The sequence below is a fragment of the Pygocentrus nattereri genome, chromosome 21 (genome assembly GCF_015220715.1).
Source record: "Pygocentrus nattereri isolate fPygNat1 chromosome 21, fPygNat1.pri, whole genome shotgun sequence".
NCBI classification, from domain to species: Eukaryota; Metazoa; Chordata; class Actinopteri; order Characiformes; family Serrasalmidae; genus Pygocentrus; species Pygocentrus nattereri.
Window position 1 is genome coordinate 35,510,235 of NC_051231.1, and position 23,846 is coordinate 35,534,080.

The window sequence follows — 23,846 nt, forward strand, 5'->3', positions numbered from 1 at the left end:
CTGTTGTATGGGAGGGGTCTATATTATGGGTGGTGTCTGTTGTATGGGAGGGGTCTATATTATGGGAGGGGTCTATATTATGGGTGGAGTCTGTTGTACGGGAGGGGTCTATATTATGGGCAGGGTCTGCGGTATAAGAGGGGTCTATATTATGGGTGGTGTCTGTTGTATGGGAGGGGTCTATGTTATGGGAGGGGTCTATATTGTGGGTGGAGTCTGTTACATGGCAGAGGTCTATATTATGGGAGGGGTCTATATTATGGGTGGGGTCTGTTGCATGGGAGGGGTCTATGTTATGGGAAAATGTTCACAGATGTCATACATAGTGTACCATGCAGTGTCAGAAACCATTTAACCAGCCTGTGTGGTCGGGGTTTCTGGTGGTCTCAGGTGGTCCACAGGCCTATAATCAGGGGTTTGTAGTGGGCCGGTAACGACACGTTAACATCTGGAAGTGAAAAAAATGATTGTTAATAATCAGTAAGATCGAAAGATCAGATATCTAAATATGTAAATAAGCCTGACCTGATTGGGCGACTTCAGGTTGATAAACCCGTCATACAGAGACGGACATGAAGGGTTTCTGAGTGTCTCTGCCGGTTTTTCTGCCGGGATGTTGGAATGTTTTCTCCGGCCCCGATTCCCAGATTTAATAGCGGAGTAAAGACTGATGGTCTGATGATTCAGGCACTGATGCTAATCGGGGGACATAAGCCTTCATTACCTGTTAGCTACATTAGCCCCGTAGCTCCAGGGCTCAGTCTAAAGAAGCCGCCCTCAGACACGGAGCCGTCTTGACTGATGGACTATATCTGGGGTAAGTGTGGTGGGGGGCAGCGTTCCTGTGTGGGTGGGCGGTGTTCTGCGAGTAATTCCCCTTTGATCCACTTTCAGAGCCTCACGCTGCTGCTGTAGGACAAACAGATGAAAACAGCCACAGACTAGCGCTGACTGACGGATGAGAAACAGGCTTATAAGCTGTAGTTATAGAGCGTTTATAGCCTCTTTCTTAATTCCACCCTGTTTATCACTCATATGAGAAGCTCAGTCATCTGCGCTTTATATGAGCCACTGCACTGAAACAGGTGCAGGTTCTAGACTTCAGGTCCATAATACTCTGGTTCTTTAGGGGTTCTTTAGTAAAGACTGGGGTTCTATACAAAACACAAAAGGGTTCTGCTGTTTTTACGATGTCAAGCTAGTAACAATAGGAGAACCTTTTTGGTGCTGCATAGAACCATATACAACACAGTCTCCATCATTTTACCATGTAAAGAACCATTTAATGGGTTCTTTAAATGTTTGTGGTTCTAAAAAGTACCACTTACTTTACTGCAAGCTATTTTTAAGTGTGTTGTAAAAATAGAAGAGCCCTATTGGTACTATGGAGAACACTTTTTGAAAAGGTTCTAAATAGAACCATGTACAACACATTCTTTATCAGTCTGAAGAACCATTTCACCATTCGAAGAACCGTATAAGCACTCAGAGGGTTCTTTGAAACAGCAGCGCTGTTTAAAGACTCCAGCAGTGTTCATGCAGTGCTGAGAATGACCCACCACCCAAATAGTACCTGCTCTGTGAGGGTCCATGGGGGTCCTGACCACTGAAGAACAGGGTAACAGAGTATCAGAGAAACAGATGGACTACAGTCTGTAACTGTAGAACTACAGAGAGCAGCTATACGGTCAGTGGAGCTGATAAAGTGGACAGTGAGCGTGTAAGGGAGGAGGTGTGCCTAATGAAGTGGTCAGTGAGCGTGTAAGGGAGGAGGTGTGCCTAATGAAGTGGTCAGTGAGCGTGTAAGGGAGGAGGTGTGCCTAATGAAGTGGTCAGTGAGCGTGTAAGGGAGGAGGTGTGCCTAATGAAGTGGTCAGTGAGCGTGTAAGGGAGGAGGTGTGCCTAATGAAGTGGTCAGTGAGCGTGTAAGGAAGGAGGTGTGCCTAATGAAGTGGTCAGTGAGCGTGTAAAGGAGGAGGTGTGCCTAATGAAGTGGTCAGTGAGCGTGTAAGGGAGGAGGTGTGCCTAATGAAGTGGTCAGTGAGCGTGTAAGGGAGGAGGTGTGCCTAATGAAGTGGTCAGTGAGCGTGTAAGGGAGGAGGTGTGCCTAATGAAGTGGTCAGTGAGCGTGTAAGGAAGGAGGTGTGCCTAATGAAGTGGTCAGTGAGCGTGTAAAGGAGGAGGTGTGCCTAATGAAGTGGTCAGTGAGCGTGTAAGGGAGGAGGTGTGCCTAATGAAGTGGTCAGTGAGCGTGTAAGGGAGGAGGTGTGCCTAATGAAGTGGTCAGTGAGCGTGTAAGGGAGGAGGTGTGCCTAATGAAGTGGTCAGTGAGCGTGTAAAGGAGGAGGTGTGCCTAATGAAGTGGTCAGTGAGCGTGTAAGGGAGGAGGTGTGCCTAATGAAGTGGTCAGTGAGCGTGGAAGGGAGGAGGTGTGCCTAATGAAGTGGTCAGTGAGCGTGTAAGGGAGGAGGTGTGCCTAATGAAGTGGTCAGTGAGCGTGTAAGGGAGGAGGTGTGCCTAATGAAGGGGTCAGTGAGCGTGTAAGGGAGGAGGTGTGCCTAATGAAGTGGTCAGTGAGCGTGTAAGGGAGGAGGTGTGCCTAATGAAGTGGTCAGTGAGCGTGTAAGGAAGGAGGTGTGCCTAATGAAGTGGTCAGTGAGCGTGGAAGGGAGGAGGTGTGCCTAATGAAGTGGTCAGTGAGCGTGTAAGGGAGGAGGTGTGCCTAATGAAGTGGTCAGTGAGCGTGTAAGGGAGGAGGTGTGCCTAATGAAGTGGTCAGTGAGCGTGTAAGGGAGGAGGTGTGCCTAATGAAGTGGTCAGTGAGCGTGTAAGGTAGGAGGTGTGCCTAATGAAGTGGTCAGTGAGCGTGGAAGGGAGGAGGTGTGCCTAATGAAGTGGTCAGTGAGCGTGTAAGGGAGGAGGTGTGCCTAATGAAGTGGTCAGTGAGCGTGTAAGGGAGGAGGTGTGCCTAATGAAGTGGTCAGTGAGCGTGTAAGGGAGGAGGTGTGCCTAATGAAGTGGTCAGTGAGCGTGTAAGGGAGGAGGTGTGCCTAATGAAGTGGTCAGTGAGCGTGTAAGGGAGGAGGTGTGCCTAATGAAGTGGTCAGTGAGCGTGTAAGGAAGGAGGTGTGCCTAATGAAGTGGTCAGTGAGCGTGTAAGGGAGGAGGTGTGCCTAATGAAGGGGTCAGTGAGCGTGTAAGGGAGGAGGTGTGCCTAATGAAGGGGTCAGTGACCGTGTAAGGGAGGAGGTGTGCCTAATGAAGTGGTCAGTGAGCGTGTAAGGGAGGAGGTGTGCCTAATGAAGTGGTCAGTGAGCGTGTAAGGGAGGAGGTGTGCCTAATGAAGTGGTCAGTGAGCGTAGATTATTGTGTGTGATGTTCTATCAGCTGGACTGAGGAATGAAGTTGACACGTGATGAATTTTCCGCTTGTGTGTGAAATATAAAGACATCATTTTTCAGTTGGGCGAATGCTGGAATGTGGTTTTCCAGCGTCCTGTGTTCTGGTGCGAGGATCACAGTTTAGCTCCTGTTGTGAAACCAGTGCGTCGTTACTCTCTGATTCCCTGCTGGGCCGCACTGACCTTTACACACTGACCTCTCCTCCTGTAGAGTTTCTCCATCACGCCGTCACACACTCCTCCACCCACAGCCTGAGCGCTTCCCACGCTGGAGCGTCGCTCCGCGGTGCGGCTGGACTTTAATGAAGGGTGTGGATTCCACTCATACACATTCCTCACATTCCTCTGGGGGTCCTGAGGGAAACTCACCACTCGGCTTACATCCCATAATTATTCAAACATAGTTACACAGCCTACAGCAGTTTAGCTCCACCCATTCAGCTGCAGCAGTTTAGCTCCACCCATCCAGCTACAGCAGTTTAGCTCCACCCATTCAGCTACAGCGGTTTAGCTTCACCCATTCAGCTACAGCGGTTTAGCTTCACCCATTCAGCTACAGCAGTTTAGCTTCACCCATTCAGCTACAGCAGTTTAGCTCCACCCATCCAGCTACAGCAGTTTAGCTCCACCCATTCAGCTACAGCGGTTTAGCTTCACCCATTCAGCTACAGCGGTTTAGCTTCACCCATTCAGCTACAGCAGTTTAGCTCCACCCATTCAGCTACAGCAGTTTAGCTCCACCCATCCAGCTACAGCAGTTTAGCTCCACCCATTCAGCTACAGCGGTTTAGCTTCACCCATTCAGCTACAGCGGTTTAGCTTCACCCATTCAGCTACAGCAGTTTAGCTTCACCCATTCAGCTACAGCAGTTTAGCCCCACCATTCAGCTACAGCAGTTTAGCTTCACCCATTCAGCTGCAGCGATTTAGCTCCACCATTCAGCTACAGCGGTTTAGCTACACCCATTCAGCTACAGCGGTTTAGCTCCACCCATTCAGCTACAGCAGTTTAGCTTCACCCATTCAGCTACAGCAGTTTAGCTCCACCCATTCGGCTACAGCAGTTTAGCTTCACCCATTCGGCTACAGCAGTTTAGCTCCACCCATTCAGCTACAGCGGTTTAGCTTCACCCATTCAGCTACAGCGGTTTAGCTCCACCATTCAGCTACAGCGGTTTAGCTCCACCATTCAGCTACAGCGGTTTAGCCCCACCCATTCAGCTACAGCAGTTTAGCTCCACCCATTCAGCTACAGCAGTTGAGCTCCACCATTCAGCTACAGCAGTTGAGCTCCACCATTCAGCTACAGCAGTTTAGCTCCACCCATTCAGCTACAGCAGTTTAGCTCCACCCATTCAGCTACAACAGTTTAGCTCCACAGTTCAGCTACAGCAGTTTAGCTCCACCCATTCAGCTACAGCGGTTTAACTCCACCCATTCAGCTACAGCAGTTTAGCTTCACCCATTCAGCTACAGCGGTTTAGCTCCACCCATTCAGCTGCAGCGATTTAGCTCCACCATTCAGCTGCAGCGGTTTAGCTCCACCATTCAGCTGCAGCGGTTTAGCTCCACCATTCAGCTACAGTAGTTTAGCTCCACCCATTCAGCTACAGCAGTGTAGCCCCACCCCTTTAGTCAAAGCCCTGTGTAGTGTTTCGTCAGTTTCTTGTCAGTTTCTCAGCAGTTTCTCCATCAGTTTCTCCATCAGTTTCTCTGTCAGTTTCTCGTCAGTTTCTCTGTCAGTTTCTCGTCAGTTTCTCGTCAGTTTCTCCATCAGTTTCTCTGTCAGTTTCTCGTCAGTTTCTCGTCAGTTTCTCTGTCAGTTTCTCTGTCAGTTTCTCGTCAGTTTCTCTGTCAGTTTCTCGGCAGTTTCTTGTCAGTTTCTCTGTCAGTTTCTCCATCAGTTTCTCGTCAGTTTCTCCGTCAGTTTCTCGTCAGTTTCTCTGTCAGTTTCTCGTCAGTTTCTTGTCAGTTTCTCTGTCAGTTTCTCCATCAGTTTCTCGTCAGTTTCTCCATCAGTTTCTCTGTCAGTTTCTCCATCAGTTTCTCGTTAGTTTCTCCATCAGTTTCTCCATCAGTTTCTCGTCAGTTTCTCGTCAGTTTCTCTGTCAGTTTCTCGTCAGTTTCTCCATCAGTTTCTCATCAGTTTCTCTGTCAGTTTCTCGTCAGTTTCTCTGTCAGTTTCTCTGTCAGTTTCTCCATCAGTTTCTCGTCAGTTTCTCCATCAGTTTCTCCGTCAGTTTCTCCGTCAGTTTCTCGGCAGTTTCTCGTCAGTTTCTCTGTCAGTTTCTCGGCAGTTTCTCGTCAGTTTCTCCATCAGTTTCTCTGTCAGTTTCTCCATCAGTTTCTCGTCAGTTTCTCCATCAGTTTCTCTGTCAGTTTCTCCATCAGTTTCTCCATCAGTTTCTCTGTCAGTTTCTCCATCAGTTTCTCTGTCAGTTTCTCCATCAGTTTCTCGTCAGTTTCTCCATCAGTTTCTCTGTCAGTTTCTCCATCAGTTTCTCTGTCAGTTTCTCTGTCAGTTTCTCGTCAGTTTCTCCATCAGTTTCTCCATCAGTTTCTCTGTCACTTTCTCCATCAGTTTCTTGTCAGTTTCTCTGTCAGTTTCTTGTCAGTTTCTCTGTCAGTTTCTCCATCAGTTTCTCTGTCAGTTTCTCTGTCAGTTTCTCCATCAGTTTCTCGTCAGTTTCTCCGTCAGCTTCTCCATCAGTTTCTCGTCAGTTTCTCCATCAGTTTCTCTGTCAGTTTCTCCATCAGTTTCTTGTCAGTTTCTCGTCGGATTCAGAAGGAGCTCCTGCAAAAGAGGCGCCGTGTCTTCTGAGCCGCTGGGCTGGAGCAGGAGGTCACGCTGCACTCGGGAACAATGGCTTTGATTGTGTTTGTTGTGTTTTGAGATTATTTCCCTCTTCCAGGCCCTTTGATCATCGTCTTTGTGTTTTAAGGCTGTGCTGTGTGAAGTCTGTGAGTCAGAGAAAGGCGCTGTATTATTGTTTATTATTAAAGTGATAGTTTCTCCAACCCCCCTCACCAAGCCCCACCCACCCCCACCAAGCCCCACCCCACCTCAGATGTGGAGACAAGACGTGAAGTTTGCTTCTTTAGCTCTAGCACTGGAGCTACGAGGCTAATGTGGCTAACAGGTAATGGGAGCTTATTAGAGGTGGGAATATTGTCCCGATACTTGTGATAAATAATAATGATATTACTGACATAACCTGTCTTGCGATATATTGCAGTGTATTATCGTTTTTCAGCTGCAACTTATGTCCACGTAGGAAAACATTAACATGTTTTAATAATTATAATAATAATTATAATAATAATAATCACCATCATGCTTTTTATATAGCTGCAGTGCTAAAGCTGAATTAGTGAAGCTCAGACACACACACACACACACACACACACACACACACTCACATATACACATACACACACACACACAATCACATATACACACACACACACTCACATATACACACACACACTCACACACACACACACTCACATATACACATACACACACACACACACAGTCACATATACACACACACACTCACACACACACACACACTCACATATACACACACACACACTCACATATACACACACACACACACTTACATATACACATACACACACACACACTCACATATACACACACACTCACACACACACACACACTCACATATACACACACACACTCACACACACACACACACACTCACACACACACACACTCACACACACACACACACACACACACTCACACAGTGAACTCTCTCCTACATGCTGCTGTGGTTTCCTCAGCGCCGTGCAGTGACTCAGTCCTGCTGTCGTGTGTGAGCGGTGGTAAAGTTCACGCTCAGCCTGTCTGGGTGTATTTCTGACATCACGCTCAGAGGAAGTGATTACAGACGGAAAAATACTGCTGTTTCATAAAGCCGTCATTCTGCCACGGAGATCCCGCGCTATTCCACGGCACCGCACGCCGAGCTGCGCTAGTACTGTCATTAGAGTCAGCGACGGGGCTAGAACCGCTGAGAACCGCTCAGAACCGCTGAGAACCGCTCTGAATGGCTGAGAACCGCTGGGAACCGCTGGGAACCGCTCTGAATGGATGAGAACCGCTCAGAACCGCTGGGAACCGCTCTGAATGGCTGAGAACCGCTGGGAACCGCTCTGAATGGCTGAGAACCGCTCAGAACCGCTGAGAACCGCTCTGAATGGCTGAGAACCGCTGAGAACCGCTCTGAATGGCTGTCTTTGAATTGTGTTTTCTCTTCTAAATGGGTTCAACATTAAAATAGAACTGCTGTTTTAATGTAAACCTGCGCGTATAAAAGAAGTCATACTGCTTTCCTCTTTATGGCTTTTTTAGGTAGATATGCATTAACAGTGATGGCTTAGTGATGTCCTGTGTGTGTGTGTGTGTGTGTGTGTGTGTGTGTGTGTGTGTGTGTGTGTGTTAGATGTGTCTCAGACGTCTCCTTCGTCCCTTTCGGAGCAGCTCATGTTAGGTCGAGATGAAGCTGCTGGGATAAATGTGGAATGTCGAATTTGTGGAGACAGAGCTTCAGGATTTCATTATGGAGTTCATGCATGTGAAGGCTGCAAGGTGAGGGCTTGTTCACCATCACCGTATCACTAAAATGATCATGTCTACTGTCACCATCATCACTGCCATCACCATCAACACCACAACCATTCCCATCCCATCATCATCCCATCACCACTGCCATCATCACTGCCATCACCATCAACACCACAACCATTCCCATCCCATCATCATCCCATCACCACTGCCATCATCACTGCCATCACCATCAACACCACAACCATTCCCATCCCATCATCATCCCATCACCACTGCCATCATCACTGCAGTTATTACCATCACCACTAACATCACCGTCCTCATCGCCATATAATAATAATCATAATAATAATAATAATAATAATCATATCTTTATTTATATAGCACTCTTCATGCCAGTGGCAGTGATTAAACACTGAGTTTAAAGAGATACATTTGGAATGTTTTTTAAAAGTGTGTTACTTTTATTACCATTATTGTTACACTCATCATCATTCTCATGATCATAATGACCATAATCACCATCATTACTATCACTATCATCAAATGATCCCCATTATCACGCCCATCACCATCATCACATCTCAGCTGTACCGTGTCTGTTTTGTCAGGGATTTTTCCGGCGGACGGTGCGAATGAAGCTGGAGTATGAGAAGTGTGAGCGGAGCTGTAAGATTCAGAAGAAGAGCCGTAATAAGTGCCAATATTGTCGCTTCCAGAAGTGCGTGATGCTGGGAATGTCTCATGACGGTGAGCAGCTCCTGCAGGATCGTTACAGTGTTTGAACAGAGTGCTCTGGATCTGCTGGCTGTAGTAGATGGATCTTGATTGTTCTCTCTCCGTGTCTGTCTGTCTGTCTGTCTGTATCTGTGTCCGTCTTTTATTGTCTGTTATATTATTATAGCAATCCGGTATGGCCGTATGCCGGAGGCTGAGAAGCGGAAGCTGGTGGCCGGTTTGTTGGCCGGGGAGACCACCAGCTCTCAGACCTCGGGCAGCTCCAACCTTAAAACACTCGCAAAGCGTGTCAACACTGCCTACCTGAAGAACCTCAACATGACCAAGAAAAAGGCTCGCAGCATCCTGACGGGCAGGACCACTTCCAGCCCGGTATCACAGTGACAGTTACAGTCACAGACACAATCACAGTCACAGCCAGAATCACAGTGACAGACATGATCAAAGTCATAAACACGATGACAGTCACAGACACAATCACAGTCACAGCCAGAATCACAGTGACAAACACCATCACAGGCACAATCACAGACACAGTCACAGACACGAGAACAGTTACAAACATGATCACAGTCACAGCCAGAATCACAATGACAAACACCGTCACAGACACAATCACAGACACAATCACAGTCACAGACACGAGAACAGTTACAAACATGATCACAGACACAATCACAGTCACAGACACGAGAACAGTTACAAACACGATCACAGTCACAGACACAATCACAGTCACAACCAGAATCACAGTGACAAACACCATCACAGACACAATCACAGACACAATCACAGTCACAGACACGAGAACAGTTACAAACATGATCACAGACACAATCACAGTCACAGCCAGAATCACAGTGACAAGCACCATCACAGTCACAGACACAATCACAGTCACAACCAGAGTCACAGACACAGTCACAGACACAATCACAGTCACAGCCAGAATCACAGTGACAGACATGATCAAAGTCATAAACACGATGACAATCACAGACACAATCACAGTCACAGCCAGAATCACAGTGACAAACACCATCATAGTCACAGACACGAGAACAGTTACAAACATGATCACAGTCACAGACACAATCACAGTCACAGCCAGAATCACAGTGACAAGCACCATCACAGACACAGACACAATCACAGTCACAGACACGAGAACAGTTACAAACACAATCACAGTCACAGACACAATCACAGTCACAACCAGAATCACAGTGACAAACACCATCACAGACACAGTCACAGACACGAGAACAGTTACACACATGATCACAGTCACAGACACAATCACAGTCACAACCAGAGTCACAGTCACAGACACAATCACAGCCACAACCAGAGTCACAGTCACAGACACAATCACAGTCACAAACATGATCACGGTCCCAAACACGATCACGGTCAGATTTACAATTTGCATCATCATAAGAATCAGACACAATAAGTATAACGATCACCCTCTCCCTCTCTCCTTCTCCCTCTCTCCTTCTCCCTCTCCCACTCTCCTTCTCCCTCTCCTCCTCACCTTATCCCTCTTCCTCTCCCACTCTCCTTCTCCCTCTCCTTCTCCCTCTCTCCTTCTCCCTCTCCCACTCTCCTTCTCCCTCTCCCACTCTCCTTCTCCCTCTCCTCCTCACCTTATCCCTCTTCCTCTCCCACTCTCCTTCTCCCACTCCTTCTCCCTCTCCCCTTTCCCTCTCTCCCTCTCTTTCTCCTTGTCCCTCTCTCCCTCTCCTTCTCCCTTTCCCACTCTCCTTCTCCCTGTCCCCTTTCCCGCTCTCCCCCTCTCTCCCACTCTCCCTCCCCCTCTCCCTCTCTCTCTCCCACTCTCCTTCTCCCTCTCCCCCTCTCCCTCTCCCACTCTCCTGCTCCCTCTCCCTTCTCTCCCTCTCCCCCTCTCCCTCTCCCACTCTCCTTCTCCCTCTCCCTTCTCTCCCTCTCCCCCTCTCCCTCTCTCCCTCTCCTCCCAATTTTCTTCTCCCCCTCTCCCTCTCTCCCTCATCTTCTCCTTCTCCCCTCTCTCCCTCTCCCCCTTTCCCTCTCTCCCTCTCCTCCCACTTTTCTTCTCCCCCTCTCCCTCTCCCCATCTCCCTCTCTCTCTCCCTCTCTCTCTCCCACTCTCCCTCTCTCCCTCTCTCTCTCTCTCTCTCTCTCTCTCTCCCTCTCTCTCTCCCTCTCTCTCTCTCTCTCCCTCTCTCTCTCTCTCTCTCTCTCTCTCTCTCTCTCTCTCTCTCCCACTCTCCCTCTCTCTCTCTCTCTCTCTCTCTCTCTCCCTCTCTGTCTCTGTCTCTCTGGTAGCCATTCGTGATTTATGATATGGACTCGCTGTGGCAGGCTGAGAATGGCCTGGTATGGAACCAGCTGGTGAACGGTGCTCCACCCCATAAGGAGATCGGAGTGCATGTGTTTTATCGGTGTCAGTGCACCACAGTGGAGACGGTCCGGGAACTCACCGAATTCTCCAAATGCATCCCAGGATTCGTCGACCTCTACCTCAATGACCAGGTAGACACCTCAGTTCTTGCTAGTTACATTAGCCTCCCAGATTCAATGCAAATAAGCACATATATATATATATATATATAAACGTTAAGGGTGCAGCAATTATTCGACTTAGTCGACTAAAATCGACGACCAAATTAGTTGCTGGAGCATTGAAGCGCGACAGCAGCCTCAGGAAGAGAATCCTCAAAAGTGCATCAATTGGTCAGTTGTGCTGTTTGTAAAGCCGAGCTCAGCCGGTACGGAGCACGTCCTCCATGCTGGAGTATGTGAAGAGGAAGCTCAGCTCACTGGAAGAAGATTTGTCTTGGTAAGATAAGCCACAGAGCACAGACAGCAGAGCACAGAGCACAGACAGCAGAGCACAGACAGCAGAGCACAGAGCACAGACAGCAGAGCACAGACAACAGAGCACAGAGCACAGACAGCAGAGCACAGACAACAGAGCACAGAGCACAGACAGCAGAGCACAGACAGCAGAGCGCAGAGCACAGACAGCAGAGCACAGACAGCAGAGCACAGAGCACAGACAGCAGAGCACAGACAACAGAGCACAGACAGCAGAGCACAGAGCACAGACAGCAGAGCACAGACAGCAGAGCACAGACAGCAGAGCGCAGAGCACAGACAGCAGAGCACAGAGCACAGACAGCAGAGCACAGACAGCAGAGCACAGGCAGCAGAGCACAGACAGCAGAGCACAGACAGCAGAGCACAGAGCACAGGCAGCAGAGCACAGACAGCAGAGCACAGAAAGCAGAGCACAGAGTACAGACAGCAGAGCACAGCACAGACAGCAGAGCACAGAGTACAGACAGCAGAGCACAGATAGCAGAGCACAGAGTACAGAGTACAGAGAGCAGAGCACAGAGAGCAGAGTACAGAGCACAGACAGCAGAGCACAGACAGCAGAGCACAGACAGCAGAGCACAGAGCACAGACAGCAGAGCACAGACAGCAGAGCACAGAGCACAGACAACAGAGCACAGACAGCAGAGCATAGAGCACAGACAGCAGAGCACAGACAGCAGAGCATAGAGCACAGACATCAGAGCACAGACAGCAGAGCACAGACAGCAGAGCACAGACAGCAGACCACAGAGCACAGACAGCAGAGCACAGACAGCAGAGCACAGAGCACAGACAGCAGAGCACAGACAGCAGAGCGCAGAGCACAGACAGCAGAGCACAGAGCACAGACAGCAGAGCACAGGCAGCAGAGCACAGACAGCAGAGCACAGACAGCAGAGCACAGAGCACAGGCAGCAGAGCACAGACAGCAGAGCACAGAAAGCAGAGCACAGAGTACAGACAGCAGAGCACAGAGCACAGACAGCAGAGCACAAAGTACAGACAGCAGAGCACAGATAGCAGAGCACAGAGTACAGAGAGCAGAGCACAGAGAGCAGAGTACAGAGCACAGACAGCAGAGCACAGACAGCAGAGCACAGAGCACAGACAGCAGAGCACAGACAGCAGAGCACAGACAGCAGAGCACAGAGCACAGACAGCAGAGCACAGACAGCAGAGCACAGAGCACAGACAGCAGAGCACAGACAGCAGAGCACAGATAGCAGAGCACAGACAGCAGAGCACAGACAGCAGAGCACAGAGTACAGACAGCAGAGCACAGAGAGCAGAGCACAGACAGCAGAGCACAGACAGCAGAGCACAGAGCACACAGCAGAGCACAGATAGCAGAGCACAGACAGCAGAGCACAGAGTACAGACAGCAGAGCACAGAGAGCAGAGCACAGACAGCAGAGCACAGACAGCAGAGCACAGAGCACAGACAGCAGAGCAAAGACAGCAGAGCACACAGCAGAGCACAGACAGCAGAGCACAGATAGCAGAGCACACAGCAGAGCACAGCACAGACAGCAGAGCACAGCACAGAGCATGGAGCACAGAGCATGGAGCACAGACAGCAGAGCACAGACAGCAGAGCACAGACAGCAGAGCACAGAGTACAGACAGCAGAGCACAGAGAGCAGAGCACAGAGAGCAGAGCACAGAGAGCAGAGCACATAGCACAGACAGCAGAGCACAGACAGCCAAGCACAGAGCACACAGCAGAGCACAGACAGCAGAGCACAGACAGCAGAGCACACAGCAGAGCACAGCACAGACAGCAGAGCACAGCACAGTTAGCAGAGCACAGAGCATGGAGCACACACAGCAGAGCACAGTTAGCAGAGCATAGAGCACAGGCAGCAGAGCATAGAGCACAGATAGCAGAGCACAGACAGCAGAGCACAGAGCACAGATAGCAGAGCACAGACAGCAGAGTACAGACAGCAGAGCACAGTTAGCAGAGCACAGACAGCAGAGCACAGACAGCAGAGCACAGACAGCACAGCATAGAGCACAGACTGCAGAGCACAGGCAGCAGAGCACAGACAGCACAGCATAGAGCACAGACTGCAGAGCACAGACAGCAGAGCACAGACAGCAGAGCACAGAGCACAGACATCAGAGCACAGACAGCAGAGCACAGACAGCAGAGCATAGAGCACAGACAGCAGAGCACAGACATCAGAGCACAGACAGCAGAGCGCAGACAGCAGAGCATAGAGCACAGACAGCAGAGCACAGACAACAGAGCATAGAGCACAGACATCAGAGCACAGACAGCAGAGCACAGACAGCAGAGCACAGAGCACAGACAGCAGAGCACAGACAGCAGAGCACAGACAGCAGAGCACAGAGCACAGACAGCAGAGCACAGACAGCAGACCACAGAGCACAGACAGCAGAGCACAGACAGCAGACCACAGAGCACAGACAGCAGAGCACAGACAGCAGAGCACAGAGCACAGGCAGCAGAGCACAGACAGCAGAGCACAGACAGCACTGTTTATATTTACCATTTCATTTTTTAATTTGATAAAAAAACGATTTGGTTTTGTTTTATTTTATTGCTGCTACTTTGCACATCCTTGGTTATAAATTTTGACATACGTTGGAGTATTTAATTTTAATTTAATTTAATTAAAGCTACATTTGAAAGCTAATAGCTACATATAAGTTATTTGGTAATGTAGTGATTCATAATCCGAACAATCGATTATTCGTTTCAGTAATCGGTCGATTATTCGATTAGTCATTTGTTGCAGCCTTAATATATATATTATATGTTATATGTATTTTATATATGTATTGAATACACTGGTCATATGGTGAAAATAAATTTGTGTAAATGTGATTTTGAGCCAGAGGTTAATAAATGATGAAGACCCTTCAGCATGTTGTTGAGGTTGGTGAAGGTGCAGTTCACCTCTGCTCCTGTAGGTGACGCTGTTGAAGTACGGGGTGCACGAGGCGATCTTTGCCATGTTGCCGTCTCTGATGAACAAGGACGGGCTGCTGGTGGCTAACGGTCGCTGCTTCGTCACGCGGGAGTTCCTGCGGAGTTTAAGGAAACCCTTCAGCGACATCATGGAGCCGAAGTTCGAGTTTGCTGTGAAGTTTAACGCGCTGGAGCTGGACGACAGTGACCTCGCGCTGTTCGTTGCCGCCATCATCCTGTGTGGAGGTACGAATGCACACCAGAAGCACCCGCCCTCATCACGTCATGCTTGGCCTGTTAACTGCCTGAATCGACATACCCGAAGTAAAGGGGGCGCTGTTCTTACATACTTGGGTAACAGTCCTGATCTCAGGGAACACTCTCAGGTTTTTTTCCAGTCAGAATAGCTGAGTTGAACAGTCTATAATAAAGGAGAGTCAAAGTGGGAAATACAGGGGGTCCTGGGGGGTTTGGGACCTCCTAATTAACCTTTTAGACCCCCTACATGTCTGGGGGTCCCAGAAGTTACATTTATTATGACGTTATGACATTGTTCTGGATTTTGGCTAATTTTGGGGTGTAAAGCCAGGCAGACGCTGTGGGATTTCAGGGATCTCGTTCTTTGGTGACCCTCACTGGTTGAATCGTCAGTCGTTTTCAGACAAAGCTCTGATTTATAGACTCACACTGTCTGAAACACTCGGCCTGACTGACCTGACGCGACACGGGATCGTTTGGGCAGTTAATTGGGCATTGTTTCTCCTCTCTCACTGCACGGCACACGAACGACGATGAAGCTCAAATTCGGCCCGATCGTGAAATTCAGTCGGCTCCAACCGAGTCGGGCTGAAAGACGGGCCACCAGCGCACGGTGTGCGTCAGGTTTCAGTTTCCAGTGCTTGTTAGCTACATTAGCCTCGCAGCTCAGACGTGTCTGAATGTACGAACTGTCGTCATTCCTGTTCCTGTGTGTTCCTGTGCAGACCGGCCCGGCCTGATGAACGTGAGGCAGGTGGAGGAGATCCAGGACAACATCCTGCAGGCACTGAACCAGCACCTCCAGACCACGCACCCCGACAACACCTACATCTTCCCCAAGCTGCTGCAGAAGATGGCTGACCTGCGGCAGCTGGTGACCGAAAACGCACAGCTGGTCCAGACCATCAAAAAGACGGAGTCGGAGACGTCGCTGCACCCGCTGCTCCAGGAGATCTACAGAGACATGTACTGACGGTCCGACGCTCCGAAGGACTCCAACCGAAGAGGCCGAGAGCCAACCTGGGTCACCACGCTGACCGGCGGCCGGACAGACCTTAAAACCCCGAAACCAAGATTTCTATTTTCGCTTTTGGATGAAAGTCATTATTTTTGTAAACTGTTTGTATTCTGACGTCTGAGCGGGGCTCCGCCCACTTCCGAGCCTTCCTCCACAGCCTTTACGCATCTATGCATCTTTAAGCGCGAGCTGTGCTTAGTGCTACCTTAGCTTAGCTTAGCATAACTTATCTTAGCTTAGCATAGCATAACTTATCTTAGCTTAGCATAACTTAGCTTAGCATAACTTATCTTATCTTAGCATAACTTATCTTAGTTTAGCATAACTTATCTTAGCTTAGCATAGCATAACCTATTTTAGCTTAGCATAACTTAGCTTAGCTTAGCTTATGTTATTTTTACTTATCTTAGCTTCGCAAATCACAGCTTACACTCTTCGAGTAAAGATGCTGGACAAGAACCGCTAAAGTTCCCTGAAGAACCTGTGCCTGTGAAGAACCTTTTAAAGGTGTAAAGTTTATGGGTTCATTTAAGCTGCAAAAAATCTATGCAAGCGGAAACATCTTAGACGTGGTCAGTACAGCGGCTACGTCTGGTTTAGAGGTTGGTGTAGGAATATCATACGATTATTTCTGTTTTTACTCTTTTTATTGGTTTTAAGCAGTTTTAAATATGAAGAGTGTCTCATTGCGTTGATATAATAAGCACAAACAATTCAGTAAAATGACCTTTTAATTGTGTAAAACACGTTTACCAGAAAAACGACTGAAAACAAGTGAACGGTGCCTAAAAACAGGTTAAATGATCTCGTGGTGCTCTTACAGTGAGGAACATTAGACATTGACTGGATTTAAGATGTTTTCTATTGTTTAGATGTCATTTTTGCAGTTTGCAGAAACGGTTCTCTTAAGAACCCTCCATTGAAAGGTTCTTTAAGGATGGCACCGTGTGAAGAGCCTTTCTGGCCGCTTTGTTTCGAAGACTAGCTGCTCTTCCTCTGCAGGTCGTGGACCAGCTTAGCGTCATGCGGCTCACGATCCTCAGGAAATCGGAACAGTTTAGCTTAGCGCTGCGTCGTCTGCCGAACGAGGCAGTTTGATCAACGTTCTAGATAGCAGCGCACTGTGAGAACTCAAAGCAATAATGTGGGAAACCTCAGAGCTTTGGCTGTATTAGCTCTGCTAGATAGCTTAGCCTCTCTGTGTCTCTCCAGCTAATAACGCGACATGAACGTTCCTGTCCTCGCGCTGCGCTGTGCTAGCCTGTGGCGCTCAGGTCCAGTGGTGTGGAGAACCGAGTGACGCAGGAACTTCCTCTTTGCCAAAATGCATTTAATGGACAGATTGTTACAACTAAATAACCTCAGATTGTTTGTTGTTTGTGTTTCTGCTGTTGTGTTAAGGCCGTCGCACACCGGACGCGTCGCGTAGCCTCACGTCCCAGACAGAGAGCATATATATCAGCACCCAGCCGGCTCTTCGCCACTGCTGGGCCCCCCTCGGACCACCCAGACTACTGTCCTGCAAACAAGCTCTAGCCAGTTTTTAATCTCCTCAAACTCATTTTAAATTAAATTAAATACAGACTTTTATTTTGGAAAATTTGTGTGTATATATATATAATATTATAAACAACTGAGACAAGAAGAATAACAGGCCTGGAGTGAAAATGATTTTACTGATTAAAATGATTTACTAAACTAATCCTTGATGTTTAACTAAAGAAAGCTGGTACAGTTAATTGGACTCCGAGTAGAAAATGAGTGACAAGTAAAATTTTGTCTGCTACTCTGCTTAAACGCTGGTGGACCACCTAGAAAACACTGAGCAAAACGCCAGTGGACCACCAGCCTTGCCCTCTCAGGGGTAGTAGAGCGCTGCTGCAGAACACCAGCAGGGGGAGACGATAAACACCAGGTGCAGTAAGAGAACCTGCAGAGAGGAGAATTCCTGCTCTGCAATGTCTACCGGGTTTCTCAGGCGCTAGGGGGCGCTCCTGAGCGAGTCCAGAATGAATGGGTTGATATGGAGCTTTAGAGTAAAATCATAGTTTATAAACGCTGAAACATTTTAATGTAAAGAATTCCTTAATTTCCCGAGCAGCACGAAACACTTTAACACCGCTGTGATATTTAAGAGCTTTTAAACTCGAGTTACAGGAGTTTAAAACAGCGCCTCATGAACTTTAATGACATCAGTGACCGCGAACAGCCAATGAGCTGCTCCGCTCGCCAATCAATCATCACTCTAGCAGTAAAGCCCCGCCCCCTGCTGCCCAAACCCGTTTACTGTAGAATAAAGGAAACATATATGAACGTTTTCTTTGCCTTTTAGTGAAACTCGTCCTCCTACTGTCTAAAGGAAAGTTCTGAGATTAGAAACTATTTTAACTTCATCGTTTTTAGCCGTTGGGTTCCATTCACCCCCATTCATTGAGGACTCGTTTGTGGGCGCCCTCTGCTGTTCAGCAGTCCTGTTACTGATGTAATGGGGGAAATAGGAAGCGGCTCCTCATAAACGGCTCTGGTTCAGTCTCAGTTTTACACTCATAATAATGAAAAGTAGTAAATCATTCAGTCAGTCGTCACACTCGGTATCAGCTCAGTTCTGTCCGGGGGGCCGGGCCGTGGTGTTCTGAGCGAAGTGGGTGATGCGGCGTGTCCGGGGGGCCGGGCCGTGGTGTTCTGAGCGAAGCGGGTGATGCAGCGCGTCTGGGGGGCCGGCCTGTGGTGTTCTGAGTGAAGTGGGTGATGGAGCGCCTCCGGGGGGCCGGGCCGTGGTGTTCTGAGTGAAGTGGGTGATGCGGCGCGTCCGGGGGGCCGGGCCGTGGTGTTCTGAGTGAAGTGGGTGATGGAGCGTGTCCGGGGGGCCGGGCCGTGGTGTTCTGAGTGAAGCGGGTGATGCAGCGCGTCCGGGGGCCGGGCCGTGGTGTTCTGAGTGAAGTGGGTGGAGCCATCGCCTCACAGCGAGGAGGGTCTGGGTTCGATTCCCCGGCCGGGTGACCCGGGTCCTCTCTGTGTGGAGTCTGCATGTTCTCCCCGTGTCTGTGTGGGTTTCCTCCGGGTTCTCTGGTTTCCCCCCACAGTCCAGACACATGCAGTCAGGCCAACTGGACATGCTGCATTGCCCCTGTGAGTGAATGTGTCTGTCTGTCTGTCTGTCTGTCTGCCCTGCGATGGACTGGCGAACTGTCCAGGGTGTGTCCTGCCTCCTGCCCATTGACCGCTGGGATAGGCTCCAGCGCCCCACGCGACCCAGAAGGAGAAGCGGCTTAGGGGATGTGTGGGTTCTTTGCTGATGTAAAGATTATTTACGTTAGTTCTCGACTCTTTATGTGATTTTATTAAGTGAAATGTTCGTATTAGAAGATTGCTTTGCTTGTTTTATGAAATCCACCTGAAACTAACAAAATAATCTGCCAACATTACATTTACACTGAAATCGAGTAAAGAGGCCTAGAAATGCGATAAGCTGGTAAAAGTGCACGGCCGTCTCAGGATGAGAGGAGGCCTGTGTTAGCTGTATTAGCCTGGCAGCTCCACAGCTACAGCTAAAGAAGCCAACGTGTCTCCACTGATGGACCACATTTGGAGTGAAGGGGGGTCTTTCTGCCAAACTGTCGCTTTAATCCCGCTGCAGTGTAAGTGGTCTGACGCTGAGATGCTGTAAACCAGGCCACGGATCTACAGTAATAACGCCTGGATGTTTCTTTTTGCTGAATTGAGCGTTTTAGAATGAACTGGTTGGGCGGCTGGCGTTCGGCGCCGCCGCTGCTGCTGTGGTTCAAACCTCAGAACCGTTTTCTGGAACTTTCTTTCATTTCGTTTCTGTTTGTCAGACACTTTAATGACGGTGCTGCTAAACTGTTTTTTATCGTGTGTTCTGAAGCTGACTCTTCCACAGCCGGAGGCGGGCCGATGGGCTGTTCCTGTTACCACGGTTACCGTCTCCGTAATTACAGTGCGACTGTAGCTCATGTAATTCGCTGTTATGTCCACGTAAAGAACAGTCATTAATGTTTTTGCCATATTTAAGTGATGAATACAGTCTGCTATGCAACACCAGAGCACAGAACAATCATACTGTGTGCGTACACTCACTGACCACTTTATTAGGAACACCTGCTCGTTCATGCAGTTCTGTAATCAGCCAGTCATGCGTCAGCGGTGCAGTGCGGAAATGATACGGGCAGCAGCTTCAGAGAGCTCAGTGGGGAATGAACAGACCGTCTGAGCGGACAGAAAGACTCCGGTCACTCAGGTGATCACTCTGTATTGTGCTGAGCAGACAAGCATCTCAGAAGGCATAACACGTCCAACCTTGAGGTGGATGGGCTACAACAGCAGACGACCATGTCGGGTTCCACTAATGTCAGCGGAGAACAGGAAGCTGAGGCTGCCGTGGACACAGGCTCACCAACACCGTGTCCGCATCGGCTGAAGATGAAAAACGTATACTGGACTAATGAATCTGGATCCGTTAATACCGATCAATCATCGCTTGAATGCCACAGCCTCTAACGGCCACTTCCAGCACAAAGCTCATGAACCTAGCAGTGTTCCTCAGTGGCCTGAAGACCTGAATCTGAATCCAGTGGAACACCTTTGGGATGTGGTAGAAAAGGAGATTCACAGCATAAAAGTCCTGAAAAATCATGTGATCAGGGCAACATCGACCAGAACAAGGAATGTTTCCAACATCCTGTGGAATCCATGCCATGAAAAAGTGAGGCTGTGGGAGAGAAGAGCGAGAACCGACCCAGGATCAGTGTAGTGTTCCTAATAACGTGCTCGCTGAGTGTATGTATGAACAGACACACGTATCTGCACATGTATCCACATATCAGTGTAATCAGTATCAGAATCTTCACGTTTCCATCAGTCTTCAGTGAGTTAGGGTTTGAAATATTCTACTCATATGTGAATATGTTGAATAAACGATGTAATCTAATGTACGTCTCTCTTTACCTGTAGTCATTGTTGACCGTGTGCCCTGAACACCTAGACAGAAAATGTGTCTTTGATGTGTAACAATTCCAGAACCCACTAGTGGTGCTTTATTTAACCATTAAACCACATTATTTAAAGAACCACATACAACAGATCTTATGTCTTAGCATTTGCATGGTTCATGGATCTAGATAGAGCCACTGCCTTTACTGAAGAACCGTCAAAGAGCCATTTGTGGTGATAGGAACCAGACGTCCCTCTAAAAGCTCCTACAGAAAGTTCCTACATGAGCTGGTTCTGAATTCACTGCCTGATGACTGAGACGCTGTTTTATGAGAGTTTAGAGAACTTCAACTCCATTCATGGTGGAGGGAGACATGCAGGGCGCTGTGCGGCAAAATAGTCCCCAAAGAAAACTCATTATTCCAGATTTTCCACTGTTTTCCATCATCAACATTCCATATGAACTCAGAAGACTCGTGTAGGTTCTCTGGTGGTTCTGGATGGTAAATAAAGCGTCTGTGTTGTAGTCATTCTAGTTCTCATGAATGAAGTAAAGTGTGTGGACAGTAGTTTTACAGAAATCAGTAAGTAAAGTGATGGAGTTCACTGCCTCAGACTGGAAACCACTGGACTGGAGTCTGATGATCTGATGTGGTATGTACACCACTGGGGGGCAGCACTATGCTACAACAAAGCATGCAGCAACTTCTGAAACTGTTGAGCTGGGTTCAGTTTATCAGTGTTTATGAAATAAAACACACACACACATATACACATTAATGTAGTGAAACTCCCCACAATGTATTGGTGTAGATTAAGTCTGGTCTAAACTCCTGATCTGACCTGAGTCTGTGAGGCTGTTCAGCAGCTGTAGGCCATAATGTGATGCGTGCTAACGGGATTACAGATCAGATTAGCGCAGATTTTCCTCCTTAACCCTGCACACTGCACAGACACGTAGACCACCAAGAGCAGGACCTGCATGACCCCAACTCGTCCACCCTGCGTGACCCCTTCTCGTCCACCCTGCGTGACCCCGACTCGTCCACCCTGTGTATCTGCTTTGCCTGGATTTCAGGAGCTTTGAAATGCTGTGGTAGCATAATCTGGCTAACGGCTGGGGTGAGTTTACAGGACTGTGTGCTGTTGTTGTTGTTTTTGTTGTTGTTGTTGTTGTTGTTGTTGTGCCCTCAATGTGAATGATAGTTCAGCACAAACTCCACCAGGTTCCCTTCTCACCGCACATGGAGTCAGTCAGCCAAGCCGTGTTTGGTGTCTGAAGTTCTAGCCCTGGAGCTACGAGGCTAAAGTAGCTCACTGTTAATGGAAGCTTATGCCCCACTGATTAGCATGGTGCTACCTGCAGGCCATGATCATCCCACGCCTGCCCCCGACTGTGCCCTACAGACGGAATGTGGCTTAGTGGATACTGTCGTCTGGAAAAGTGGACTGAAGTGTGTTAGCAGAGCTAAAACATTCACAGCCTTTCTGAAGCCTGGATTTTTGCTTTTTTGTCCAGTCGACGGATTTCCTATCCGAGTAGGAATTCCCAGCTCAGGAGGTGTTGTCTTTGTTTATCTATAGTAGCTTCAGTGGAAGGAGCAACAATTCAGGCTTCAGGATTGACTGTCTGAGTAGCTCGTCTGAGTAGCTCGTCTGAGGTGTGAGTGTCTGAGTAGCTCGTCTGAGTGTCTGAGTAGCTCGTCTGAGTGTCTCAGTAGCTCGTCTGAGGTGTGAGTGTCTGAGTAGCTCGTCTGAGGTGTGAGTGTCTCAGTAGCTCGTCTGAGGTGTGAGTGTCTGAGTAGCTCGTCTGAGGAGTGAGTGTCTGAATAGCTCGTCTGAGGTGTGAGTGTCTGAGTAGCTCGTCTGAGGTGTGAGTGTCTGAATAGCTCGTCTGAGGTGTGAGTGTCTGAGTAGCTCGTCTGAGGTGTGAGTGTCTGAGTAGCTCGTCTGAGGTGTGAGTGTCTGAGTAGCTCGTCTGAGTGTCTGAGTAGCTCGTCTGAGTGTCTCAGTAGCTCGTCTGAGGTGTGTGTCTGAGTAGCTCGTCTGAGGAGTGAGTGTCTGAGTAGCTCGTCTGAGGTGTGAGTGTCTCAGTAGCTCGTCTGAGGTGTGAGTGTCTCAGTAGCTCGTCTGAGGTGTGAGTGTCTCAGTAGCTCGTCTGAGGTGTGAGTGTCTGAGTAGCTCGTCTGAGGAGTGAGTGTCTGAATAGCTCGTCTGAGGAGTGAGTGTCTGAGTAGCTCGTCTGAGGTGTGAGTGTCTGAGTAGCTCGTCTGAGGAGTGAGTGTCTGAATAGCTCGTCTGAGGTGTGAGTGTCTGAGTAGCTCGTCTGAGGTGTGAGTGTCTGAGTAGCTCGTCTGAGTGTCTGAGTAGCTCGTCTGAGTGTCTCAGTAGCTCGTCTGAGGTGTGTGTCTCAGTAGCTCGTCTGAGGAGTGAGTGTCTGAGTAGCTCGTCTGAGGTGTGAGTGTCTGAGTAGCTCGTCTGAGTGTCTCAGTAGCTCGTCTGAGGTGTGAGTGTCTGAGTAGCTCGTCTGAGGAGTGAGTGTCTGAATAGCTCGTCTGAGGAGTGAGTGTCTGAGTAGCTCGTCTGAGGTGTGAGTGTCTGAGTAGCTCGTCTGAGGAGTGAGTGTCTGAATAGCTCGTCTGAGGTGTGAGTGTCTAAGTAGCTCGTCTGAGGTGTGAGTGTCTGAGTAGCTCGTCTGAGGTGTGAGTGTCTGAGTAGCTCGTCTGAGTGTCTGAGTAGCTCGTCTGAGTGTCTCAGTAGCTCGTCTGAGGTGTGTGTCTCAGTAGCTCGTCTGAGGAGTGAGTGTCTGAGTAGCTCGTCTGAGGTGTGAGTGTCTCAGTAGCTCGTCTGAGGTGTGAGTGTCTCAGTAGCTCGTCTGAGGTGTGAGTGTCTGAGTAGCTCGTCTGAGGTGTGAGTGTCTGAGTAGCTCGTCTGAGGTGTGAGTGTCTCAGTAGCTCGTCTGAGGTGTGAGTGTCTCAGTAGCTCGTCTGAGGTGTGAGTGTCTGAGTAGCTCGTCTGAGGTGTGAGTGTCTGAGTAGCTCGTCTGAGGTGTGAGTGTCTCAGTAGCTCGTCTGAGGTGTGA

General features: G+C 48.8%; 2 protein-coding genes across 6 annotated transcripts in view; both read left to right on the top strand.

The window, feature by feature from the left end:
- pparda (peroxisome proliferator-activated receptor delta a) overlaps positions 1-17,185 on the top strand; it is a 34,483-nt gene extending 17,298 nt beyond the window's left edge. For all 3 annotated transcript variants that reach the window (XM_037532288.1, XM_037532290.1, XM_037532291.1), the window contains exons 3-8: positions 7,873-8,018; positions 8,609-8,747; positions 8,902-9,107; positions 11,046-11,252; positions 14,541-14,784; positions 15,522-17,185. In XM_037532288.1, the coding sequence (XP_037388185.1) occupies positions 7,873-8,018; positions 8,609-8,747; positions 8,902-9,107; positions 11,046-11,252; positions 14,541-14,784; positions 15,522-15,769 (1,190 nt within the window). In that variant the 3' untranslated portion in view covers positions 15,770-17,185. The remainder of the gene's footprint in view (positions 1-7,872; positions 8,019-8,608; positions 8,748-8,901; positions 9,108-11,045; positions 11,253-14,540; positions 14,785-15,521) is intronic.
- A 4,363-nt stretch (positions 17,186-21,548) lies between these two features.
- Positions 21,549-23,846, top strand: part of si:ch73-352p18.4 (inositol 1,4,5-triphosphate receptor associated 2) — a 45,404-nt gene continuing 43,106 nt past the window's right edge. The window contains exon 1 of one of the 3 annotated variants that reach the window (XM_037532124.1): positions 21,549-21,886. The gene's annotated coding sequence lies outside the window, so the exon portion shown is untranslated. The remainder of the gene's footprint in view (positions 21,887-23,846) is intronic. The other 2 variants (XM_037532122.1, XM_037532125.1) reach the window with 2 other exon arrangements.